The sequence below is a fragment of the Heteronotia binoei genome, chromosome 10, assembly GCF_032191835.1.
Source record: "Heteronotia binoei isolate CCM8104 ecotype False Entrance Well chromosome 10, APGP_CSIRO_Hbin_v1, whole genome shotgun sequence".
Classification (NCBI taxonomy): domain Eukaryota; kingdom Metazoa; phylum Chordata; class Lepidosauria; order Squamata; family Gekkonidae; genus Heteronotia; species Heteronotia binoei.
Genome location: NC_083232.1, coordinates 89,232,448 through 89,255,564, shown reverse-complemented (window position 1 = coordinate 89,255,564; position 23,117 = coordinate 89,232,448). Strand labels below are relative to the sequence as shown.

General features: G+C 46.5%; 1 protein-coding gene across 1 annotated transcript in view; it reads right to left on the bottom strand.

Annotated features, from left to right (window-relative positions):
• RAMP3 (receptor activity modifying protein 3) overlaps positions 1–22,570 on the bottom strand; it is a 106,254-nt gene extending 83,684 nt beyond the window's left edge. The window contains exon 1 of the mRNA XM_060248251.1: positions 22,357–22,570. Coding sequence (XP_060104234.1) covers positions 22,357–22,564 — 208 coding nt within the window. The 5' untranslated portion in view covers positions 22,565–22,570. The remainder of the gene's footprint in view (positions 1–22,356) is intronic.
• Positions 22,571–23,117: the final 547 nt, after the last annotated feature.

Below are 23,117 nucleotides of genomic sequence, written 5' to 3'. Positions count from 1 at the left end.
GTTTCCCCCCCCTATATTTTTTTTCAAGACCCTAGCATAACATTTGATTGGCTTGTTGTTGCTGAATACTGACATTTCTACTGAGCTACCCCATCCATAACTCCAAAGTTTGTTTCCTAGTCAGGTCAGACTCCCATCAACATATGTCAAGTTAAAAAAAAAATTGACCCAATGTATACACTTATTTGCACTGACTTTCTTTGTAATCCACTCACTCAGTTTGGAGGAAATGTCTTAGAACTCTTCTCTCTCTGGGCTTTTCCACATTCTCAGATTTCCTACATGTGTGCCCCAGTTGATTTAGGGTGGTGGTCTTTTCTGCATGTTTTGGATCACTTTAGGGGTCATTCGATATTACACTCTGGGCTTTTTTTTTTTTGGCAGGAACTCCTTTGCAAATTAGGCCACACACTCCAGATGTAGCCAATCCTCCAAGAGTTTACAGTAGACCCTGTACTAAGAGCCCTGTAATCTCTTGGAGGATTGGATACATCGGGGGTGTGGGACCTAATATGCAAATAGGGCTGCCAAGTTCCCAGGCTGGATGGGGGTTCTCCCGCCCTGGAGGTTCCCAACCCACTCAGGTGACGTCGCTCCAGGAAAACTTTATGGTTTTCTTGGATGCTCTAGCAATTTGAGAAGAAAATCCTATGGTACCATAGAGTTTTCCCTCCCAAACTGCTAGAGCATCTAGGAAAACCATATAGTTTTCCCAGACGCTCCTAGAGTGGCTGGTGCGCGACATCACCAGCGTGATGTCATTTTCAAGTGACATCATTGCACTGCAGGGTACTTGGCAACCCTATATGCAAAGGAGCTCCTTCTACAAAAAAAAGTCCTGATTAAACCACTCTATGTTCAGCGTATCTCCCTGAAGGTTTAAATTGCAGGTTTTCCTTCTGGCCATACAGTGATATAATATCAGATCAACCACTAAGAGGGAACAAAACATATCCAGAGCAGACCGCCTCTAACCCTCCCGAAGCAACAGAAATACACAAGCAAGGAAGATGAAAGTGTAGGAAAGCCCTCTGTTCGGTTTTTCACCACCCTGAATAGTGTATTGTCTTCTGCAAACATAGCAGCTTTACCGCTCACCCCCATCCTCACATCACCAATGTTCAAAAAGCCCTAGCCTTAATCCAAATTGCCATGGGATACCACTGCTTACTTCAGTCCATTGTACGAATTATCCATTTTCTCCTATGCTTTCTGTGCATTTTTGGAGGAACACTCAAGAAATTATGCTGGGAATTATTAGGAAGGGAAATGAAAACAAATCAGCCAGTATCATAATGCCCCTGTATAAATCGATGGTGCAGCCTCATTTGGAGCACTGTGTACAATTCTGGTCACCGCACCTCAAAAAAGATGTTATAGCAGGAAAAAATGCAGAAAAGGGCAACTAGAATGATTAAAGGGTTGAAACACTTTCCCTATGAAGAAAGGTTAAAACGCTTGGGACTCTTTAGTTTGGAGAAATGTCAACTGAGCGGTGACATGGTAGAGGTTTAGATTATGCATGGGATGGAGAAAGTAGAGAAAGAAGTACTTTTCTCCTTTTCTCAAAATACAAGAACTCATGGACATTCAATGAAATTGCTGAGATGTCGGGTTAGAACGGATAAAAGGAAGTACTTCTTCACCCAAAGAGTGATAAACACATGGAATTCACTGCCACTGTGCCACAGGAGGTGGTGATGGCTGCCAGCACAGACAGCTTCAAGAGGGGATTGGATAAACATATGAATCAGAGATCCATCAGTGGCTTTTAGCCACAGCATATTGATGGAACTCTCTGTCTGGGGCAGTGATGCTCTGTATTCTTGATGCTTGGGGGGGGGATCAACAGAGGGAGGGCTTTTAGTGTCCTGGCACCATTGATGGACCTCCTGATGGCGCCTGGTTTTTTGGGCACTGTGTGACATAGAGTGTTGGACTGGATGGGCCATTTTTCTGATCCAACATGGCTTCTCTTATGTTCTTATGGACCTCCTGATTGCACCTGGCTTTTTTGGCCACTGTGTGACACAAAGTGTTGGACTGGATGGGCCATTGGTCTGATCCAACATGGCTTCTCTTATGTTCTTAAGAAACATTTCTGCCAAAGTGTGTTTTTTAAAAGCCATCTATCCATCTGCTTGCACAGAAAGTTGTTCCTGTGAATCTAGGCGAGCAGAAGGTACTTGGATGCTATACAGTAGACAATTAGTGTCAAGAGAAAAGCGTTTTCAACCTATTAACGAAACCAAGCTATCTGCTCATTAGGAAAAAAAGCAGAGTTGCTGTGCAGAGTTTACACAGATTTCCACAGCAAAAGATATTATCTTCATATCAACAAGATATTATCTTAATTAACAAGTTATTATCTTAATTATGAAGCAGACCACCTCAAACATAAACCGTAGCCTCTCTTAGAATATGAAATTATTCACAATAATGGCATGAACGTGCATGCAATTTTAAAGTACCGTGTATTTTCATGTTACAGCGGCATTGTAAAGTCGTAATAGCCCTGTGTGTCAGAAAACATGGGGGGGGGGGGGGTGTGAGAACAATGGACCCATACTCCATTCTCCCTTTTCAAACATTCTGCTAATTTTGAGATGCTTGTTTTTGTGACAGGATGCTAGTTTGTCATTATATCCAAACCAGCAACCTATATTCTACAGACCAAAATTAGAGTCCAGTAGGATCTTAAAGACCAACAAAAATTTTCCAAGGTATGAGCTTCCTTTAGACAAAGCTCCCTTTGATTCAGATCGTTGTCTGCAAACCAGGATTCTAAACTGGGATTAAGCGACTGTTTGGAATCCTGATATGCAGAGAAAGTGGATTCAATTCAGAGTGCTGGTTATAGCCATTCACGTCCTAGAGCCCTCATCATAAAGGTAGGTAAAGGTAAATGTAGTCCCCTGTGCAAGCACCAGTCGTTTCCGACTCTGGGGTGATGTTGCTTTTACAACATTTTCACAGCAGATTTTTTTTACAAAGTGGTTTGCCATTGCCTTCTCCAGTCCTCTACACTTTTCCCCCAAGCAAGCTGGGTACTCATTTTACCGACCTCGGAAGGATGGAAGGCTGAGTCAACCTTGAGCCAGCTACCTGACCCCAGCTTCCACCGGGATCGAACTCAGGTTATGAGCAGAGCTTGAATTGCAATGCTGCAGCTTACCACTCTGCGCCACGGGGCTTGTACAGAGGCCTCATACTTATGAACAAATCTTCCATGTGCCACTAACATTCTTCAGACAACCTTCTCCATGCAGTGCTCTTTCATAATTGTCCATACAGCAACAGCTAGATAATTTCTTGATATAACGTCCACTATACTTTGGCATTTGGTCAACTGGAAACTCATGAAATCGCCTTCTCAATCATGGCAACAGAATAACAAAAAACAAACAACCCCTGAACTGTTTCGGCACACATCGCTAAAGAGCTACTGTTTACTATAAGGTCACCATCAGGGCAGAAGAGCCTGCCTATACTGAAATGTACAGCACCACAGAATGTTTTAAACTGTAATTGTATTTTACTGATTTTAAATTGTAATTTATAATTGTTTTGAATTGAATTGATTGTTAGCCACTCTGAGTCCGCTTTTATATATATATATATATATATATACACACGCACACTGTGGCTAATAGCCACTGATGGGACCTCTGCTCCATATTTTTATCCAATCCCCTCTTGAAGCTGTTTATGCTTGTAGTCGCCGCCACCTCCTGTGGCAGTGAATTCCACCTGTTAATCACCCTTTGGGTGAAGAAGTACTTCCTTTTATCCATTTTAACCTGACTGCTCAGCAATTTCATTGAATGCCCACGAATTCTTGTACTGTGAGAAAGGGAGAAAAGCACTTCTTTCTCTACTTTCTCCATCCCATGTGTAATCTTGTAAACCTCTATCATGTCACCCCGCAGTTGATGTTTCTCCAAGCTAAAGAGCCCCAAGCGTTTTAACCTTTCTTCATAGGGAAAGTGTTCCAAACCTTTAATCATTCTAGTTGCCCTTTTCTGGACTTTTTCCAATGCTATAATGTCCTTTTTGAGGTGTGGTGACCAGAATTGTACACAGTGCTCCAAATGAGGCTGCACCATCGATTTATACAGGGGCATTATGATACTGGCTGATTTGTTTTCAATTCCCTTCCTAATAATTCCCAGCATGGCATTGGCCTTTTTTATTGCAATCGCACACTGTCATGACATTTTTAGTGACTTATCTACGACGACCCCAAGATCTCTCTCTTGGTCAGTCTCTGCCAGTTCACGCCTCATCAACTTGTATTTGTAGCTGGGATTCTTGGCCCCAATGTGCATTACTTTGCACTTGGTCACATTGAACCTCATCTGCCACGTTGACGCCCACTCACCAAGCCTCAACAGATCCCTTTGGAGTTCCTCACAATCCTCTCTGGTTCTCACCACCCTGAACAATTTTGTGTCATCTGCAGACTTGGCCACTTCACTGCTTACTCCCAACTCCAGATCATTAATGAACAAGTTAAAGAGCATGGGACCCAGTACTGAGCCCTGCGGTACCCCACTGCTTACCGTCCTCCACTGTGAAGACTGCCCATTTATACTCACTCTCTGCTTCCTATTTATTAGCCAGTTTTTGATCCACAAGAGGACCTGTCCTTTTACTCCATGACTATTAAGCCTTACTAAGGAGCCTTTAATGAGGAACTTTATCAAAAGCTTTTTGGAAGTCAAGGTAGACAACATCTATTGGGTCCCCTTTGTCCAGATGTTTGTTCACCCCCTCAAAGAACTGTAACAGGTTAGTGAGGCAAGATCTTCCCTTACAGAACCCATGCTGAGTCTTCCTCAATAACTTGTGTTCATCAATGTGCCTACTCATTCCGTCCATGATAATGGTTTCTACCAACTTTCCTGGTATTGAAGTCAGACTGACTGGCCTGTAATTTCCTGGATCTCCTCTGGAACTCTTTTTAAAGATGGGGGTGACATTTGCTACCTTCCAGTCCTCAGGAACGGAGGCAGATTTCAATGAAAGATTACAGATTTTGTCAGGAGATCCACAAGTTCAACTTTGAGTTCTTTCAAAACTCTTGGATGTATGCCATCCAGACCTGGTGACATTATAGTTTTTAATTCGTCAAATCAGTTGTAGGACGTGTGTTGTAGGAAGTGTGATGCTGCAACTAGACAGATCAGTCAAAATTCTCCCCATCGTTCAAAACTGATTTAAAGGGACCACATTAGAGCGTCCATCCCAGTTTATCTCGCTCTCCATAACCTCAGAGCAGCCTTTACTTCAGTTCCAAACTATCAGAAAAAAGCAGTTTCCTTAGATGGCACAGTGCATCGAGACCTTCCAGAAAAACAGGTGTAGGATGGGATGAAACAGCATCTAATGAGCTTCACGGCTGAATGGGAATTTGAACCCAAGTCAGCCCAGAACATTATATTCTGCTGGAGTTATTTTTTGGTGGGAAAGACATATAGGCCTGGGCTGTCTGCATTTTTTTTTTCGGGGGGGGGGGGGGAACCTGTTTCAAAGCAATTGTGGAACTGAAAGTATACGATTTTGGTTACTTTTACAGAATGCATCTGGCTTTCTCCCTTCTTTCCCCAGTTTTCATCTTGATTTCTCTCTCCCTCCCTCTGCTCTCCCAGCATCAGATTGTATTCCCATGATCAAAAAAAAAAAAAAAACAGAAAGGGAAAGGGAAAGGGAAAGAAACACTGCTAATAACACAACCCGTGTTAGGTTAGAGCAGGGTGCATTTGTGATTCCCGAAATCACCAGTGGAAGGGCAGTGCACTACATTCCACTTGTGAAGTCATGCTTAAGATGTTGGAAATTCCAGTTCATTTTTTTTTAAAAAGACACTCTGAATAGGACCCTGGAAAGATAAAGGGCCGCCAGTACGAAATGGAACGTTAAGCTTTCATCTACCATATCCGCTTGTGTTCCCACACATCAAAAATAGTCTTCAGACCTTTTAAAATCTCTGGGAAAAGGAAACAAAAGCATAGTAATTGAGTGAAGCACTTCAGAAAGAAAAAATTACATGTTTCATTTATACTCCACCTTCTCCCCCCCAATGGGGACTCAAAGCTACTTATGTCGTCCTTTTCTCTTCCATGTTATCCACACAAGAACCCTGGGAGGTGGGGGTTAGGCCAACAGCATGTGCCTGGCCTAAGTTCACCCAGCGGGGAAAGTGAAGATTTGAGCATGGATCTCCCAGGTCCAGGCCTTGGATTCAGCAGGAGCACAGCTCCTGAACCTTTCTGAGGGTTCCACCTCCTCCTTCCCACCTTGCCCATTGTTATGCAGCAGCATAACAATCCCTGGATGAGCTCCACAACCTATTTTTCTACAAAACGACCGATGCCCAGGGTCAATACTCTAACCCAGAGGTGTCAAATATATGGCCCGGGGGCCAAGTCAGGCCCCCCTAGGAGGGCTCCTTTCAGGACCCCAAGCAACTGGCTTTTGTCTGCTACCTTCTCCCTCTCTCTTGCTTCCTTCTGCATCTCAGCCTGCTTTGCAAGGCTTGCTCAATCACACAGGAGCTACAGAGCAAAACCTCGATTTTCTCCATTGGCTGAGGCTCCTCCCACTCCTGGTCCCCTGGGGAGGGAGGAAAAGAGCCAGAACTTCCTTTGCTCAGTTCCCTGGATCCCATGGGAGAAATACAAAGAAAGCACCTTTAAGACCAACGAGTACTAATGTTTTAAGTATATTTTATTATAAGTTTCTTTAAAAAAAAAATTTAGTTGTGTTTGTCTGTGTCCTTTAAAAAGTTTATATCTCTGCTACCTAATCTTAAATAGGTACGCACATGGCCCCCGGCCCGACACAACCCGGCCCAACAAGGTCTCATTTATGTCAGATCAGGCCCTCATGAGTTCGACACCCCTGCTCTAACTCCTACCTCACACTGTCTCTCCTTTTACAATCTTTTAATATTCTGGGAGCCAATATAAGAAAGGCCTGTCCTGTGTTGTATTTTAACCCTGACTGCAGCCTTTCTAACAAGAGCCCCATGGCGCAGAGTGGTAAAGCTGCAGTACTGCAGCTGGAGCCCTCTGCTCATGACCTGAGTTCAATTCCAGAGGAAGCTGGGTTCAGATAGCCAGCTTCAGGTTGACTCAGCCTTCCATCCTTCTGAGGTCAGTAAAATGAGTCCCCAGCTTGCTGGGAGGAAAGTGTAGAGGACTGGGGAAAGCAACAGCAAACCACCCCGTAAAAAGTCTGCCGTGAAAATGTTGTGAAAGCAACGTCACCCCAGAGTCGAAAACAACTGGTGCTTGCACAGGGGACTACCTTTACCTTTTTTGCAGCCTTTCTGTGGCTGTCAATTTCCACCTCTTTCATCAACATCCTTTAGCTGTTGTAAAAGCAATGAAGACTTGTTTAAATGGAAAGTGGGGAAAGGCATTGCAACAATCCATTGTTCAACCCCCCGGTGAGAATTTGCTGAACTCTAAGATAAAACAAAGCAGAAGTCGAGTGGCACCTTTAAGACCAACAACGTTTTATTCAGAATTCTGAATACATTCTGAATAAAACTTTGTTGGTCTTAAAGGTGCCACTCGACTTCTACTTTGCTCTACTGCTTCAGACCAACACAGCTGCCCACTTGGATCTATAAGACAGAACAAACAGCCTAAGGATTAGGCTTCCCAACCCCCCCGCTCTGGCGGGGGACTTCTGGGTTCGCAGCCTAATCTCCCGCCCCCCAGAAATCAGGAAGCGGGGGTGGGGGTGGAGGGGGGGGAAGAACATACCTGCAGGCTTCATATTGTTGAGATCCTGAGCCGTTTGTAAAATGTGTGGCCCCTTTAAGGCTGGGCAAGAAGCAGCAAGAGCTTCGGAGAACAGCCCCTCCCTTTTTTCTTTCGTTTTCACAGCAAGTAGAGTTCTCCAATCTGGTAAGTATTTGTGTGTGTGAGAGGGAGGGGGTAGAGGATTCCCTGGTTTGGAGGCCCTCCCCCCCTTTAGAAAGCGTGGGGGGGAGGGAAATGTCTACTAGGCACTCTATTATTCCCTATGGAGAACGATTCCCATAGGGAATAATAGGGAATTGATCCGTGGGTATTGGGGGCTCTGGGGGGGCTATTTTTTGAGGTAGAGGCACCAAATTTTTAGTATAACATCTAGTTCCTCTCCCCAAAATACCCCCCAAGTTTCAAGAAGATTGGACCAGGGGGTCCAATTCTATGAGCCCCAAAAGATGGTGCCCCTATCCTTCATTATTTCCTATGGAAGGAAAGCATTGAAAAGGTGTGCCGTCCCTTTAAATGTGATGGCCAGAACTCCTTTGGAGTTCAATTATGCTTGTCACATCCTTGTTCCTGGCTCCACCCCCAATGTCTCCTGGCTCCACCCCCAAAGTCTCCTGGCTCCACCCCCAAAGTCCCCAGATTTTTCTTTAATTGGACTTGGCAACCCTACTAAGGATACTGGTGAAGCTTATGCTGTGTGTGATTGCTGGAGGCTACCGTGTTATAACAATAATAATAATAATACCTTTTATTTATATCCCGCCCTCCCCACCGAAGCAGGCTCAGGGCGGCTAACAACAGGGCGGCTAACAATTTTTGTAAGAAATTTGGTTGAGACACTAATTGAGAAAGGATGGAGCGCTTGAGGAAGACACGAAACTGCTTATATTCAAATAGCAAGTGGGGATCAGAGATCCTCTCCTACTTGGAGGCTTGTCTCTTGTTCAAGAGAAGTCCCATTGGCTAGTGGAAGAAAGGACGAAAGCACTCTTTATGGGATTATATTTGTAGAACACCTGTTTTTGGACTGAAAAGGTTATTCACCGTTCCTGGACTGTAACTTCATTTAATTTGTTTGATTATTCTACACTGTAACATACATACGTTTGTTAAAAAGTGCACGGCCTTTTCATTGTTTTTGTAGAACTCTAAGATATGACAAACTTTTTAATATTTCTTTCCCCCCCCACACACACACACACAAGGGAAAATTCCCCAAACATATAAAGCAGACGGATGGAAATCCTCATCATGCCGCTGTGGCCACATAGGAGAAAGTAATTTTAAAAGCATAATGAGAGTATGGTTTCATTATGACCGTTACAATTCCAGGAACGTTTTAAGGGAGATGCTGAGCTGATACACTTTAGCACACCTCCTGGTGATGTCAGGGGTGTGTGGCATACGCAACTGGGTTTTGCTATTGAGCTCCAGCATCTCTTTTTCTACGCAATGACCCCTGCTCACAGGCAACATATATGACATCCCCCCTCTGCTGGAATACACAAAAGATGTCCTAGTATTACTGCAAGGGCAAAACCCAGTATTGTAGAAGTAACAGTGCGTCGCTGATGCCGGCGCACGACTTTAAAACAGTTTAAGACAAAAGCAGGGAATGGCAGAACTATGAGCAACTGAGCTTGTTCCGGACTTCTCTCGCCCCCTTGGGAATACACAGCTGTGGGGGCTGCAATCTACGGCGGAAACCCACGGAGGGGAGAGAGGAGGAACTTCCCCCCCCCTCCCTCTGGCAGCTTTCCATCACAAAAATCACACAGGCTCCAGCTGCTTTTCCTCAACGTGTGCATGCAATTTTTAATGACAGCAGCCGGGAGGGAGAGCTGGTAAGTCCTACCCTTGAGGCACACAGATCTTGTGCTTTAATTGCAGCCTCCGCAGCTGCATTTGTAAAGGACAAACAATCTCCCACACAATAGGGACAAACTGTACGCATCTAAGTGTGTAATATAATTTGGTCTCTGGTCATCAAGGCACTAATACTAGGGATGGGGGGGGGGGGAGAAGCCTCGCTGCAAGCACGTTAAATCATTGGGTCTTTTCTGCGATCCACGTGGATAAGTTTGGCTTGCACAGACAATCAGGGCTCCGTGGTGGAAACTAGGGATGCCAGCCTCCAGGAGGGACCTGGGGATCAATGTTCCCTCTAAACTGCAGATTATCCTTTGTGAGCTACTGGCATTAAAGTTGTGAGCTACTGCATAAGTTACTGTGCTCTGGGGTCAATTTTCCTGAGCGAAGACAAAAATGTGGGAGCTGGAGGCTAAAAATCTGTGAGCTAGCTCACGCTAACTCAGCTTAGAGGGAACACTGCTGGGGATCCCCAGGAATTACAGTTCCAGACTTCAGAGATCAGTTCCTCTGGAGAAAATGGGTACTTTGGAGGGTAGACTCGGTGGCATTGTACCCCACTGAGACTGGTGTCCCTGCCTTCCCCATGATCCATCGCCAAATCTCCAGGAGTTTCCCAGCCTGGATCTGGCAACTCTGAAATTCACTTTCTGCTGCCTCTGGAATTCTTTCTCTATCAACTGGAATTCTTTCTCTATCTACTTTAGGCTTGCATCATGGAATAACCTCTGTACTCCTAAGCCTTCCTCAAGGATATTACCATACAGCAGGGGTGGGGAACCTCCGTCCCGAGGGCCGTATGCAGCCTTCGAGGTCACTTGGTGTGGTCCTCGGGGATTGCTGGCCCCAACTGAGCCATGTGGCAGCCTCTCTGAGGCCTGGCTGGCCAGCGAGGATTCTGGGACCCAGCTGTGCTGGGCAGCAGCCTCACCAGGGCCAGGCAGGGATCACAGGGCCTGGATGTACTGTGCGTCAGCCTCCCTGGGGCCTGGCTGGCCGGCCAGAATTGCTGCAGGGCCCAGAAAAGTTACTGTCACAGTTCAGTTTGCACTTGATTATCCCAGATGGTGTGGCCTAATATGCTAATGAGTGTGTGACCTAATACGCTAATGTTAGGGGATGTGGTCTAATATGCTACTGAGTTCCTGTTTGGCTTTTCTGTAGAACCTATGCATTTGCCTAGGGTGGCATTTGCCTAGGGTGGCAGGTGTGTCTGTGTGTGTGTGCCAGATTAGGCTCTCCCCACATGACTTCAAATAGAAAAACAATTATTTGCATTAATTTTGCTGGCCTGAATCGTTCTCCCTCGGCGGAGCACTGTTTTTTAAGTTGATGATTTCAAGGACAACCTTTGACAGAGCTATGGCTGACCCAAGGCCATGCCAGCAGGTGCAAGTGGAGCAGTGGGGAATCAAACCTGGTTCTCCCAGATAAGAGTCTGCACACTTAACCACTACACCAAACTGGCTCTCCTAGTTTGATTATCCGCAATTATCAGGGGATCTTATTTACCTCCCATTTCTGGATACCAAACCGCTGTTAAAGGGGCAGGAGGACGCTTCCCCCCACCCCACCCAGGCAGTTGGCAACCTTAGCAGCACCAGCTCCAGACCAATCAAAGGAAGGCTTTAAAGATTTCTTCTAATGGCTTTTGGCCAGACAAGGGGAAGTTGTGCATATGTGTGTGTAAAGTGCCAACAAGTCACAGCTGACTTCCAGCAACACCCTACAATTTTCAGGGTGACAGACTAACAGACAAGAAGAAGAAGAAGATATTGGATTTCTATCCCGCCCTCCACTCCGAAGAGTCTCAGAGCAGCTCACAATCTCCTTTACCTTCCTCCCCCACAACAGACACCCTGTGAGGTGGGTGGGGCTGGAGAGGGCTCTCACAGCAGCTGCCCTTTCAAGGACAACCTCTGCCAGAGCTATGGCTGACCCAAGGCCATGCTAGCAGGTGCAAGTGGAGGAGTGGGGAATCAAACCCGGTTCTTCCAGATAAGAGTCCGCACACTCAACCACTACACCAAACAAGGCTTGTTTTGTAGCAGGAACGCCTTTGCACATTAGGCCAGACACCGCTGATATAGCCAATCCTCCTGGAGCTTACAGCAGTAGGCCCCGTACTAAGAGCCCTGTAAGCTCTGGGAGGATTGGCTACATCAGGGGTGTGTGGCCTAATATGCAAAGTCCTGTTACAAAAAAAATGTCCTACTAACACAGGTGGTTTGCCACTGCCTGTCTCTCTGTAGAGACCCTCGACCAATTTGGTGGTCTCCCATCCAATTACTGACCAAGGCTGACTCTGCTTGGCTTCTGAGATCTGATGAGCTTGGGCTAGCCTGGGCCATCCAGGGCAGGGTAAGGGCAAGTCACGCAACTACGTACACTTCCATCCTTTTGTTATTCTGAAAGCTCTAGGCCAGGGAGAGAAAACAAACAGGGGATATTCATTTGGGCCACAGATTAACAGATCAAACTATAATGTGGGATTATCCAAAGAAAGCTTAATGACTCGAAAGAAAAACCTTCCAGTTTGGTGTAGTGGTGAAGTGTGCGGACTCTTATCTGGGAGAACCGGGTTTGATTCCCCACTCCTCCACTTGCACCTGCTAGCATGGCCTTGGGTCAGCCATAGCTCTGGCAGAGGTTGTCCTTGAAAGGGTAGCTGCTGAGAGAGCCCTCTCCAGCCTCACCCACCTCACAGGATGCCTGTTGTGGGGGGGAAGGTAAAGGAGATTGTGAGCCGCTCTGAGACTCTTTGGAGTGGAGGGCGGGATATAAATCCAATATCTTCTTCAATATCTTCTATATAATGTCTAAAGACTGATCACCGAGGTCTTTTTGGTAACTGGCATGGCTTAATGTTGTTTTGTCCATCCAGCCTTAAGAATTCTTAATTTTTGTTTCTTTTCTTTTTTTAAAGCTGCATTTAAGGACAAACTCAAGGCCATTTTATCCCCTATGTGGCAGAGCAAACTCAGGTTCAGAGCCTTGAGAAAAGATGACTGAGAGGTGATACAATAGCCATCTTCAAGTACTTAAAGGGCTGTCATACAGAGGATGGTGTGGAGTTGTTTTCTGTTGCCCCAGGAGGTCAGACCAGAACCAACGGACTGAAGTTAAATCAGAAGAGGTTTTGGCTGAACTTGCTGACAAAGAAGCTCCACAGTGGAATCGGTTTCCTCAGGAGAGCCAGTTTGGTGTAGTGGCTAAGTGCACTGACTCTTATCTGGGAGAACCGGGTTTGACTCCCCACTCCTCCACTTGCACCTGCGGGAATGGCCTTGGGTCAGCCATAGCTCTGGCAGAGGTTGTCCTTGAAAGGGCAGCTGCTGGGAGAGCCCTCTCCAGCCCCACCCACCTCACAGGGTGTCTGTTGTGGGGGGAGAAGATACGGGAGATATGATTCAGAGAGAAGGGCGGGGTATAAATCTGCAATTCTTCTTCTTCCTTCTTTGGAGGCTTTGAAACACAGGCTAGATGGTCATCTGACAGCAATGCTGATTCTATGAACTTAGGCAAATCATGAGAGGCAGGACAGGAAGGGTTGCATCAGTGCTTAGTTCTCATGGCCCTTTCTTACATGCCCAGGTGAACACTGATTGCCACTTGGGGGCAGCAATTTTTCTCCAGGCCAGATTGGCCAGGGATCCCGGACGTTTTTTTGTCATCTTCTGGGCATGGAACAGGGGTCACTGGAGGTGGGGGGGAGGTATTTGTGAAGTTCCTGCACTGTGCAGGCAGTTGGACTAGATAATAGGGGTGTGCATTCGGTTTGGCCAAACCAAATAGACCGCCGAATACCCGCTGATTCGGAAGTACACGGCATCGTATACTTCCGAATCCACTTAGAAGGCATCACATGGGAGCCGTATACGGCTCCCCGTATACTTCCAAATCAATATTCGGAAGTATACAGAACTCAATGTAAAAGGCGGGAAAGGAGCTTCTGCAGCCTCAGGGAAGCTGCTTGCCTCCTTTCCCGCCTTTGGAAGCCTTTTCATGCTTTGCAGGGCTGTTGCGTAGCTGATGGCTGGGCTAATACCCCAGCCATCAGCAACATTGTTGTTCTTTTGTTTACTTGGGTATCCAAGTAAACTCTGTTCTCTGGACAATCACAGAGCAGTGGTATTTTTTTGAAACAGCTCTGTGTCAGGCCAGAGAACCTTTTTAAGGAGTCTGCCTGGCTGGACTCCATTCCACTGCTGCTGTATTGGTGTTGGTGTGTGAGAGAGATTGTGCTGCTCTAGCCCTTGGCCTCAGCTGCTGCTGCTCTCTCTCAGCCTTGCTTGACCTGCCTGGAGAAGACATCTAAGGTAAGACAGTCTTGGGGTTCTTGTTTTTATTTTAATTAGGATAAAAGTAAAAGGACTTTTTAAGACTCAGAGTCCCTTTACTTATCCAGATTTGATGGGGTGGGTAGCTTATGTGGGGTTAGGGAGTTCTGCTGGGGGTGGGGGCCTGGGGTGGGGGAGTTGCCAATTTGCCTATATCTAACTTTAGTGAGAGGACTTTTAAAAGTGCAGTGTCCTTTTACTTTTGCTGATTTGGATGGCTTGGATTTCTTGGGGTTAGGGTGAAGGTTTTTTGGGGGGGAGGGGTTGGTTAAGTTCCTGTATTGTTAAAAGTCAAGTTTCTTACTTTTAAAAGGATTCTGTGTTTGATTTGGTGCTGCTGTGCTGTGCTGCTGTTGTTCCTTTTCTCTTCTGGTTCTTGAGGGGGGGGCTGTTAGGCCTAATTTTTACTGTTAAAAAGTTCAGTTTTTAACAGTTGAGTTTGTTGGCCTTTTCTCGGTTGGATTTGTTTGGATCTGTTGTTGTTGGTTTTGCGTTCTGTCCTGTTGTTCCTTTTCCTGGTTCTGGTTTTGTTTCTATTTGGGGGGGGGGGGTGTTGACTGATTTGGCCTGAGGTTTTTTATTGTTAAAAAGTTCAGGTTTTTAACAGTTGAGTTTGTTGCGTTTTTCTCGGATTTATTTGGATCCGTTGCTGTTGGTTTTGCATCCTGTCCTGCTGTCCCTTTTCCTGGTTGTTGTTTTTTTTTTTTTTGGGGGGGGGGTTTAAAAGTTAAGTTTCTTTCTGTCACATTTTGGGTTTTTTGAATTACCTCTGGTTGGTGTGAGGGGGTTGGTGTGTGGGCTGTGTGGGGTGGGTCACTTTCATGTTTTTATAGAGCTATTTTGGAGTCTGAGGGTTCCATACAGTTTTGGGGGCTCTCCCTCAAACCCCCTGTCCCCCAGTAGCCTCCGATTATGCCCTGTGTTGCCATTGAGTTCAATGGCCCATAGGGTATAATGGTGGGATGGGGCACCCTCTTTGAGTTCCACTGGAATGGGAACCCCTGGCCCAATCCCCTGGGGGGTTTGTAGGGGAGAGTCTCCTGCAGGTCCCCTGCAAATTTGGGGGCTCTCCCTTAAACCCCCTCCCCTCCGGGCGGCTTCCAATATACCCTATTTTGCCATTGATTTCAATAGTCCATAGGGTATAATAGTGGGATAGGGGCACCCTCTTTGGGTGCCCTTGGAACGGGAACCTTGGCCCAATCTTTTTGGGACTTGGAGGGTTCATAGGGGAGAGTCCCCTGCAAATCTGGGGGCTCTCCCTCAAACCCCATCCCCTCCAGGTGGCTTCCAATATACCCTATTTGCCATTGATTTCTATGGCCCATAGGGTATAATTGGGCCATATATTCGGAAATAGCCATATATCTCCCGTATATACAGCTATTCCGAATACCAGTATTTGGAAATATACAGTATTCCGAATATTTTGGCCCCGTATATTTCCGAATCTGATTAATTCCTAATTATTATTTTTTTTTGCACACTCCTAGTAGATAGCCATGGAGCTCCCTTCCAAATCTATGCTTCTATGATTTTTTCTTATTATGTTCAAATTTTCTTCAGGGAATCCAACATGAGGTCTATCACTGACATACACGTAGCGAAGATGTGAACGCTATGCTGATACATCTACTCATATCACACATGTGCTGGGGGCACAAACTGAGGGAAAACCTTTTCTCCAGTTCTTTGCCAAACTGTATCTTCACTGAGGAAATGCTTCAGATCTCAGCAGGATGCAGTCTGAAAGAAAGGAACCCCACTGACTGCTTATTTCGCCAATCGGTCCATAAGGAATGTGTATTCCTTGAAGCGATTACCCTGAAAATCAGATCTGAACGCAGTTCCCTCTCTTCATGTTATAAAAACCAAGCCAAGCAGCTGAAGTCATTTTGCGCCAAAAGCAGAATCTGAAATCCAAGAGAATTACAAAATGCCACGTTCACTTAGCTTTAACAAACTTCAAATCTCCTTGCATTCGTAATGGAATACGTTCACCGTTTTTCACGATTCTCTGCGACTGTAAACAAACCATGTAATTCTGTTTGTGCCTGAAGAAGCGATCATTGCTAACCTGTTTTTCGTTTAATCCTTTATTTTGCAGAAAGCCGAGTAACCAAAAAAAGCAGGAAAAACTGCTACTGCTTTAAAAATGGACACAAAATTCCAACCTAATAATAAAGTCCTTAAAAAGTTTAGAAAACCAAGTATTTTGGAAATCATCTTTTAAATTACTACATGCCTCTTAAACATGAGAAGAGTGGGGTTTAATTTCATGTGGGGAAGGGAAGAATTAGTTCGTTTAAACAGAACCACCATAACATGAGCTGATCTGGTAGCTCTTCTCATAATACCTGAAATGTGGAGTCCCTAGCCGAGGGGTGTCAAACTCACGTTTTGAGGGCCGGATCTGACATACATGTGACTTTGTCAGGCCAGGCCGTGTGTGTCATAAAATGTAAAACCAGGTAGTCCTTTATAAAGATTTTTTTTAAAAAAAAGTTTTAAATAAAACATGCATAAAAGATTAGCACTCTTGCAATATTTTATTTAACCGTCTCTGATAAGTGAAGGAAGCAAGAGAGAGGGAGAAGGAAGCAGACTTGCTCGTGAGCCTGATAGGAGCCCTCCAGGGGCCTGATTTGGCCCCCAAGCTGCATCTTTGACACCCCTGCCCTAGCCAGTTATTCAAGTGGTAAAGGAAATGATCCCTACACATGCTCAGAGGCACTTTAGTTACAAACATTCCAAAAACTGCACCCTGGCAATGAAAAAAGTTATCAGCCCTGGGAAATCAAAGCCCAATTTAAGACCTGCTTTCATCATACACAAAACAAGCATGCAAACATAAACCATGATGGGAGAAGAAGAGGCGAAAAGAAGGCAATTTAACATTAAAATGCATGGAGAAGCGATTTAAAGAGACAAATGCCTTCTCCAAGCTGGCCGATGGGGGCAGGTTTTGAAAACAAAACAATATGCGTGAAAAACCACATGTGGCTCCCGAGCCTCAGTTTGGCCATTCTGACGTACCTGAAGGACACATATGGAGTCAGACCAGTTTACCCCGCACCAGTTCAGACTGGCCAATTACCTTCTGGGGAAGGCAGATGTGTGCACATCTGTTTTACGTTCGTCACATTCAGTCCCACATTTAGCTTCTGGTACACCACGTCTGTCCTTTGCAACTCAAAGAATCAACATCTGGAGACACTAGAGTCTAACTTGAACCCACTGTGCAGGATCAAGATCTCCAAGGTTGACAACCCCAAGGGCAAAGGCAGTGTTCAGAGAGAGCGGCTTCCGTCAGGGGACTTGCTAGCAGCTGCAGAGGACACAGAGAAGTGAGCCAACTCCACACTTCACCCATCCTTATCAGCCAAAGCTGCACTCTCAGAAAACTATTTCCTGAGCAAAGTTGAAGAAAAGATGGAAAGGAAGAGTGGATATGACGTGCGTTTGTGATTTTTTAGAGATCTGACATTTGGGACAGCTGGTTGATGTGCCCCCTTGGAAACTTTTGGCCCTACAGTTTTACATTGTTGTTATTTTGTGTGATCAAGCTGCAAAGTTCTCCCAGGGCAGGGGTGTCTACAACCTACAGCCCCACCACCAAATAGGCATCTTCTTTTAAAAATGAAATATTGAAGTTAGGGTTCAAGCCCATCCTGAGGCATAACACTGGAGGGGGGAGTACCTTTTCCAGGGTTCTTTTGGCCTCCCGATCCACTCCTATTCCCCTTCTACAGCTTTCCTTTAGGGAAATCAAGACTTAGAAGGCTTGGCTATATTGTTGTGGCTCCCCAACTACCCCAATCTGCCACTGAGAGTTCAGTAGGCATTTTTTTTCTTAAAGCTACAGGCATTATTTCTGTAATTTGGGGGAGTTTTAATGTCCCAATATTTGTTTAGATTTCAGATATTTCTGCAACCTTTGGGACTTTCTGTAGATTTGTAGAAAAATCCCTAGCTCCATGTCACACCTCTATCACACTCATATTCTTTTTGGGGGGCACAATTGAGAAGTAGATACATTGTCACTAAATTGCATAGTTTCAATTATGAGAATGGCCATTCTTCTACCAGTTCTTTGCTGATGTCTTGCTCTGAATTTTGGCATAGCTTGGCTCTTCAACTGTAACAGATTACAGATTCCTGGCCTAGAGGGTTATTCCACACATTATGTGGCAGCTGTCTTGCATTTCCTGAGAGCAGGCTTGTAAACAAGCTGTAGTCAGTCTTATCAGTTCAGGGCTGCCAACTTTTACACTGCCCCCTTCTATATGTCTCTTTAATAACGGTTTGAGCTGCAAGCAATGATCAAGAGATAGCCCTAACCTGGATGGCCCAGTCTAGCCTGATATCATTAGATTACAGAAGCTAAGCAGGGTCTGCCCTGGTTAGGATTTGAATGAGAGACCACCAAGGAAGCGTAGAATGGCTTTGCAGAGGCAGGAAATGGGAAACGACTCCCATTCATCTTTTGCCTTGACTTGGCAGCATTTTCTTTGGGGGAGGGGGAAGAGATTTTTTTTTGTATTTTGTGTGTGTGTTTGCATGTACGTGCATGCCCGGAAGTCATGGCAACTTCTGGCGCCCCCTACTGGGGCACGTTCAGAGAAGCGGCTTGATACAGCCTTCCTCTGCCTCCCACTCCTGGTATTCCTTGTCCATCTCCCGTCCAAGCACTTGCCAGGGTCAGCCCTGCTTAGTTTCCAAAATCTGATGAGATCAGGCTAGCCTGGGCTGTCCCGGTCAGAGTGACTTGACAGCACGTCCCACCACCACATTACTCAACCTCTCGTGCCATGAAAACCCTTCAACTATCCATTTCCACTCATTAAACCCCTATTAATAGAACAAGACTCCAAATAGCTGGCAACATTATTGGTGCTCCATGCTGTTTCCAAGCATGCATCTTTTCTCCTTGTTATTAAATTTTCCGGATTAACACCCAAGACATTTTTTAAAAAAATGAGTGTAATGCCTCCAAGAAAAAGCTACTCATTTCATCACTTCTGACTGTATGAAACTAACCTCAAATATTATCAAAAGAATGCATACTCGTCATCACACATTAAAATCTCCTAAGATACGAAGCGGGGGGGGGGGGAACTACAGTCCTTATATATACATATCCAAACGTGGCAGGCTCCGTAAGGATAAACTTGGCTGCATTGTTTCAGATTCTGTTTCAGGCCCCTGTCTCCAGCCATTTGCTCAGCGGCAGAGGAGCCTGTTCCGTCTTTGTTACGTCGCTACCAAGCCCTTGGGTCAAAGAAATATTTCACACTGCCGCTAATTGATAATGGGGGGAGGGAGAAAATAAGGAGGGGGAAATGGAGGGGACAAAGTCTCTTTTCCCCAAGAGTTACTCATCTAGAACTGAAAACAAATGTTTGCTATGGCAAGGAAGGGAGGGAGAGTATAAATCAGGGGTGGCCAAACTGTGGCTCTTTCACATATATTTTATGGCTCTTGAAGCTCCCACAGCTTGGAGAAGGCATTTGTCTCTTTAAATCACTTCTCCAAGTCAACTGGCAGCTTGGAAAGTGGATTTAAAGTTGCTTTCTTCCCACCTCTCCCTCTCTCCATTTCCTTCCTTCCTCTGACATTCATCTAATGTTCATGTCTTGCGGCTCTCAAACGTCTGACATTTATTCTATATGGCTCTTAAGCAAGTCTGGCCACCCCTGGTATAAATCCTGCTTTCCTTGGGGGAATACCTCCTGCCTTTAAAAAAAAAAAGGGGTGGCAGATAACTTTTTCATTGGTAATATACACAGAAATTACTTAGTATGGACTAGAATTTTTGTCGAAGCCGATGGATAGACCAAATACAAAGCAAACAGTAACCACAGTTGAATTGCCTACACACCAAAAAGATATAGACTTTGGGCGATGGTGGTAGAAAGCGCTGTCACGTCGCAACCGACATACAGCCACCCCAGTAGGGTTTTCAAGGCAAGAGACAAACAGAGGTGGTTGGCCATTGCCTGCCTCTGCATACCAGCCCTGGACTTCCTTGGTGGTTTCCCATCCAAGCGCTAACCAGGGCTGACCCAGCTTCTGAGATCGAATGAGATCATGCTAGCCTGGGCCAGGGGTGGTCAATTTAATGTAAGAGCCACATAGAATAAACGTCAGATGTTTGAGAGCCACAGTACGTGAATGTCGGATGTCTGAGGGAAAGGGAGGGAGGGAGGAAGGGAAGGGAGGAAGCCTGCCTCTGCCTCCCACTCCTGGTATTCCTTGACCGTCTCCCATCCAAGGCGGGGAAGGGAGGGAAGGAGGAAGGGAAGGGAGGAAGCCTGCCTCTGCCTCCCACTCCTGGTATTCCTTGACTGTCTCCCGTCCAAGGCGGGGAAGGGAGGGAGGGAGGGAGGAAGGAAGTAAAATAGATTAGGAGGGAGAGAGATGTGGAAAGGAAGCAACTTTTAATGCATTTCCCAAGCCACCGGCTGGCTTGGCTTGGCGAAGTGATTTAAAGGGAGAAATGCCTTCTCCAAGCCAGCCGACGGGGCAGTGGGGGCTTTGAGAGCCACACAATATGTATGAAAGAGCCACATGTGGCTCCCGAGCCACAGTTTGGCCACCCCCGCCTAAGACTAACATGTGAATAGAAGGCCAATATTGCATGAGTCCTGACCTTGGTGGCCCAGGCTAGCCCGACCGCATCAGATCCTGGAAGCTAAGCAAAGTCAGCCTGGCTTGGTCTTGGATGGGAGACCCCCAGGGAAGTCTAAGGACATGACACAGAAGCAGGCAACAGTCGACATCTCTTGCCTTGTAACCCTACTGGGGTCTGCAACTTGATGGCACTTTCCACCACCTCCAGGGAAGAAGCGAGCGGAGAGTCACAAAAGTTCCTACCGTGCAACAAATTTTGCTAGCCTGTAGAGTGCTCCTGGACCAGCGGTGGCCAAACTGTGGTTCTCGAAGCCCCCACCATCCCGTCGGCCAAGTTGGAAAAGGCATTTCTCCCTCAATCACTTCTCCAAGTCATGCCAGCTGGCAGCATGGAGAATGCATTTAAAGTTACTTTCTTCTCACCTCTCCCTCCCCCATCTATTTGCCTGCCTGCCTTCCAACTCTCAGTCAGTCCTAAGGGAAATCAACCCAGGCTGTTCCCTGGAAGGTCAGATGCTGAAGCTGAAGCTCAAATACTTTGGCCACCCAATGAGAAGGGAGCACTCCCTGGAGAAGATCCTGATGCTGGGGAAGACAGAAGGCAAAAGAAGAAGGGGACGGCAAAAGAGGAGATGGCTGGACAGTGTTACTGATGTAACAAACACGAATCTGAGCAGACTTCGGAGGATGGTGGAAGACAGGAGGGCCTGGCGTGACTTGGTCCATGGGGTCGCAAAGAGTCGGACTCGACTGTGCGACTGAACAACAACAACTTCCAGCTCTCAAACACCTGATATTCATGTCTTGCGACTCTCAAACATCTGATGTTTATTCTATGTGGCTCTTACGTTGGCCACCCCTGTCCTGGGACCCTCGCTCTTTTCTACCACAAAAATGTTCACTGAGGAGCTGTGATTGGGGTAGTAGCTCCTTCCGGGGTATCCATCACTCCCCCCTCTGCAAGCTTGGGTTTGTTTCTCTGCCTTGTGGAAACAGTCCCTCACTGGGCAACCTGAGCAAAGTTTGCCGGCGCTGCCCCAGTTATCAAAGTCCCTCTACAGGAAAAGAGAATATCCTACATTGCAGGATTGTTGCGAGGATAAGCAAAAATGAATGCCGTCAAGTTCTGCGGGTCAGTTCAAAAGGTGCATGATGAATGATTAATGTCATGCCTGAAATCACCACGGCCGGGAGAAGGGGAGAGCTGGAAGCAGAGGACCAAATCGAGCGGATGCTTATGCCTTGAACCCCCCCCCCCCTCCTCATCCTTCAAAACTGCAGGCATCAGCTTCTATAAACCTCACTGCTGCATAATTCAAGGGAGATGGCTCCAGGGGGCCAGTGGGTGGTTTTGTTTATCTGCAAACTTTATGATTTTTCTCTCCCTCCCCTCCCCGCTTTCTTGTGGTATGTCATTAAAAAAAAAAAAAGCTTTATCAAGCCTGGTTTCTGGAAGCTGCCTGGCTTCTCCAAACCAAATCGCAACAGGGCTGGGGGGAAAGGCATTTCAAGCCGGGCTGCGCGCATCACTTAGGGAAACTCGCTTTTCTGGTTTTGCTAGTAGATCCCCTACGCTGCCCAGCTGTTCTAACAGGAGGTTTGGAGCCCCATCTTCTGCCTATCTTTAAAAAAAATTAAAAATTACATCCGTGCAGTAGAATCAATGGCAAAAAGCGAACGGTAAAGCTGTCGCCGATGCCGCCTTGGAGCCCAGCTGAGCCCCAGCAACGCACTGGACTTACCCCACAGGGCGAAGAGGGAAAGTTGCACCAGCCCCAAAGCGTGGAGCTCCATCCCCAGTCTCGTGCTCGCAGGAAACGCCGCCGGGAGTTGGTGGGGAAAGCAGCAAGCATGGACTGGAAGGAAGCGGCACCGCCAAGGCAAGCCCGGATCCTCCACCAAAAGCACAACCCCTCTCCAGCCGGGGACCTGCTCTTCATTCCGCAGCATCCGGTCCAGAGCGGCCGCTTGGGAACGGCGGTGGGCTTTTGCCAGCCCAGAAATCCCCCCCCCCTTCAGCTCCTCCCTTCCAATGGCAGCCACCGCCCCCCTCTGACAGCCTGCTCCCAGTGCCATTTCCTCTCTGAGCCCTCCTCCGCCTTCAGGAGGAGGAGGAGGCGGTGGGCTATTCTAGGATCCTCCATGGGAAAGGAAAGCACCTCTGGAAAGCCCCCCCACCAGAAGGTGTCCCACTGGCACATGCAAAAGGCAGCCACTTGGAACGGGTGAAAGGGGAGAGAAAGGCAGTGTTCCCTCTAAGCCAGAGGCGGCCAAACATGTTTACCATAAAAGCCACACAGAATAAACATCAGATGTTTGAGAGCCACAATAAATGAACCTCGGATGTTTGAGGGAGGGAGGAAGGAAAATTAATTGGGGAGAGAGCTGGAAAGAAAGCAACTTTAAATGCATTTTCCAAGCCACTGGCTGGAGAGCCAGTTTGGTGTAGTGGTTAAGTGCGCCGACTCTTATCTGGGAGAACCACGTTTGATTTCCCACTCCA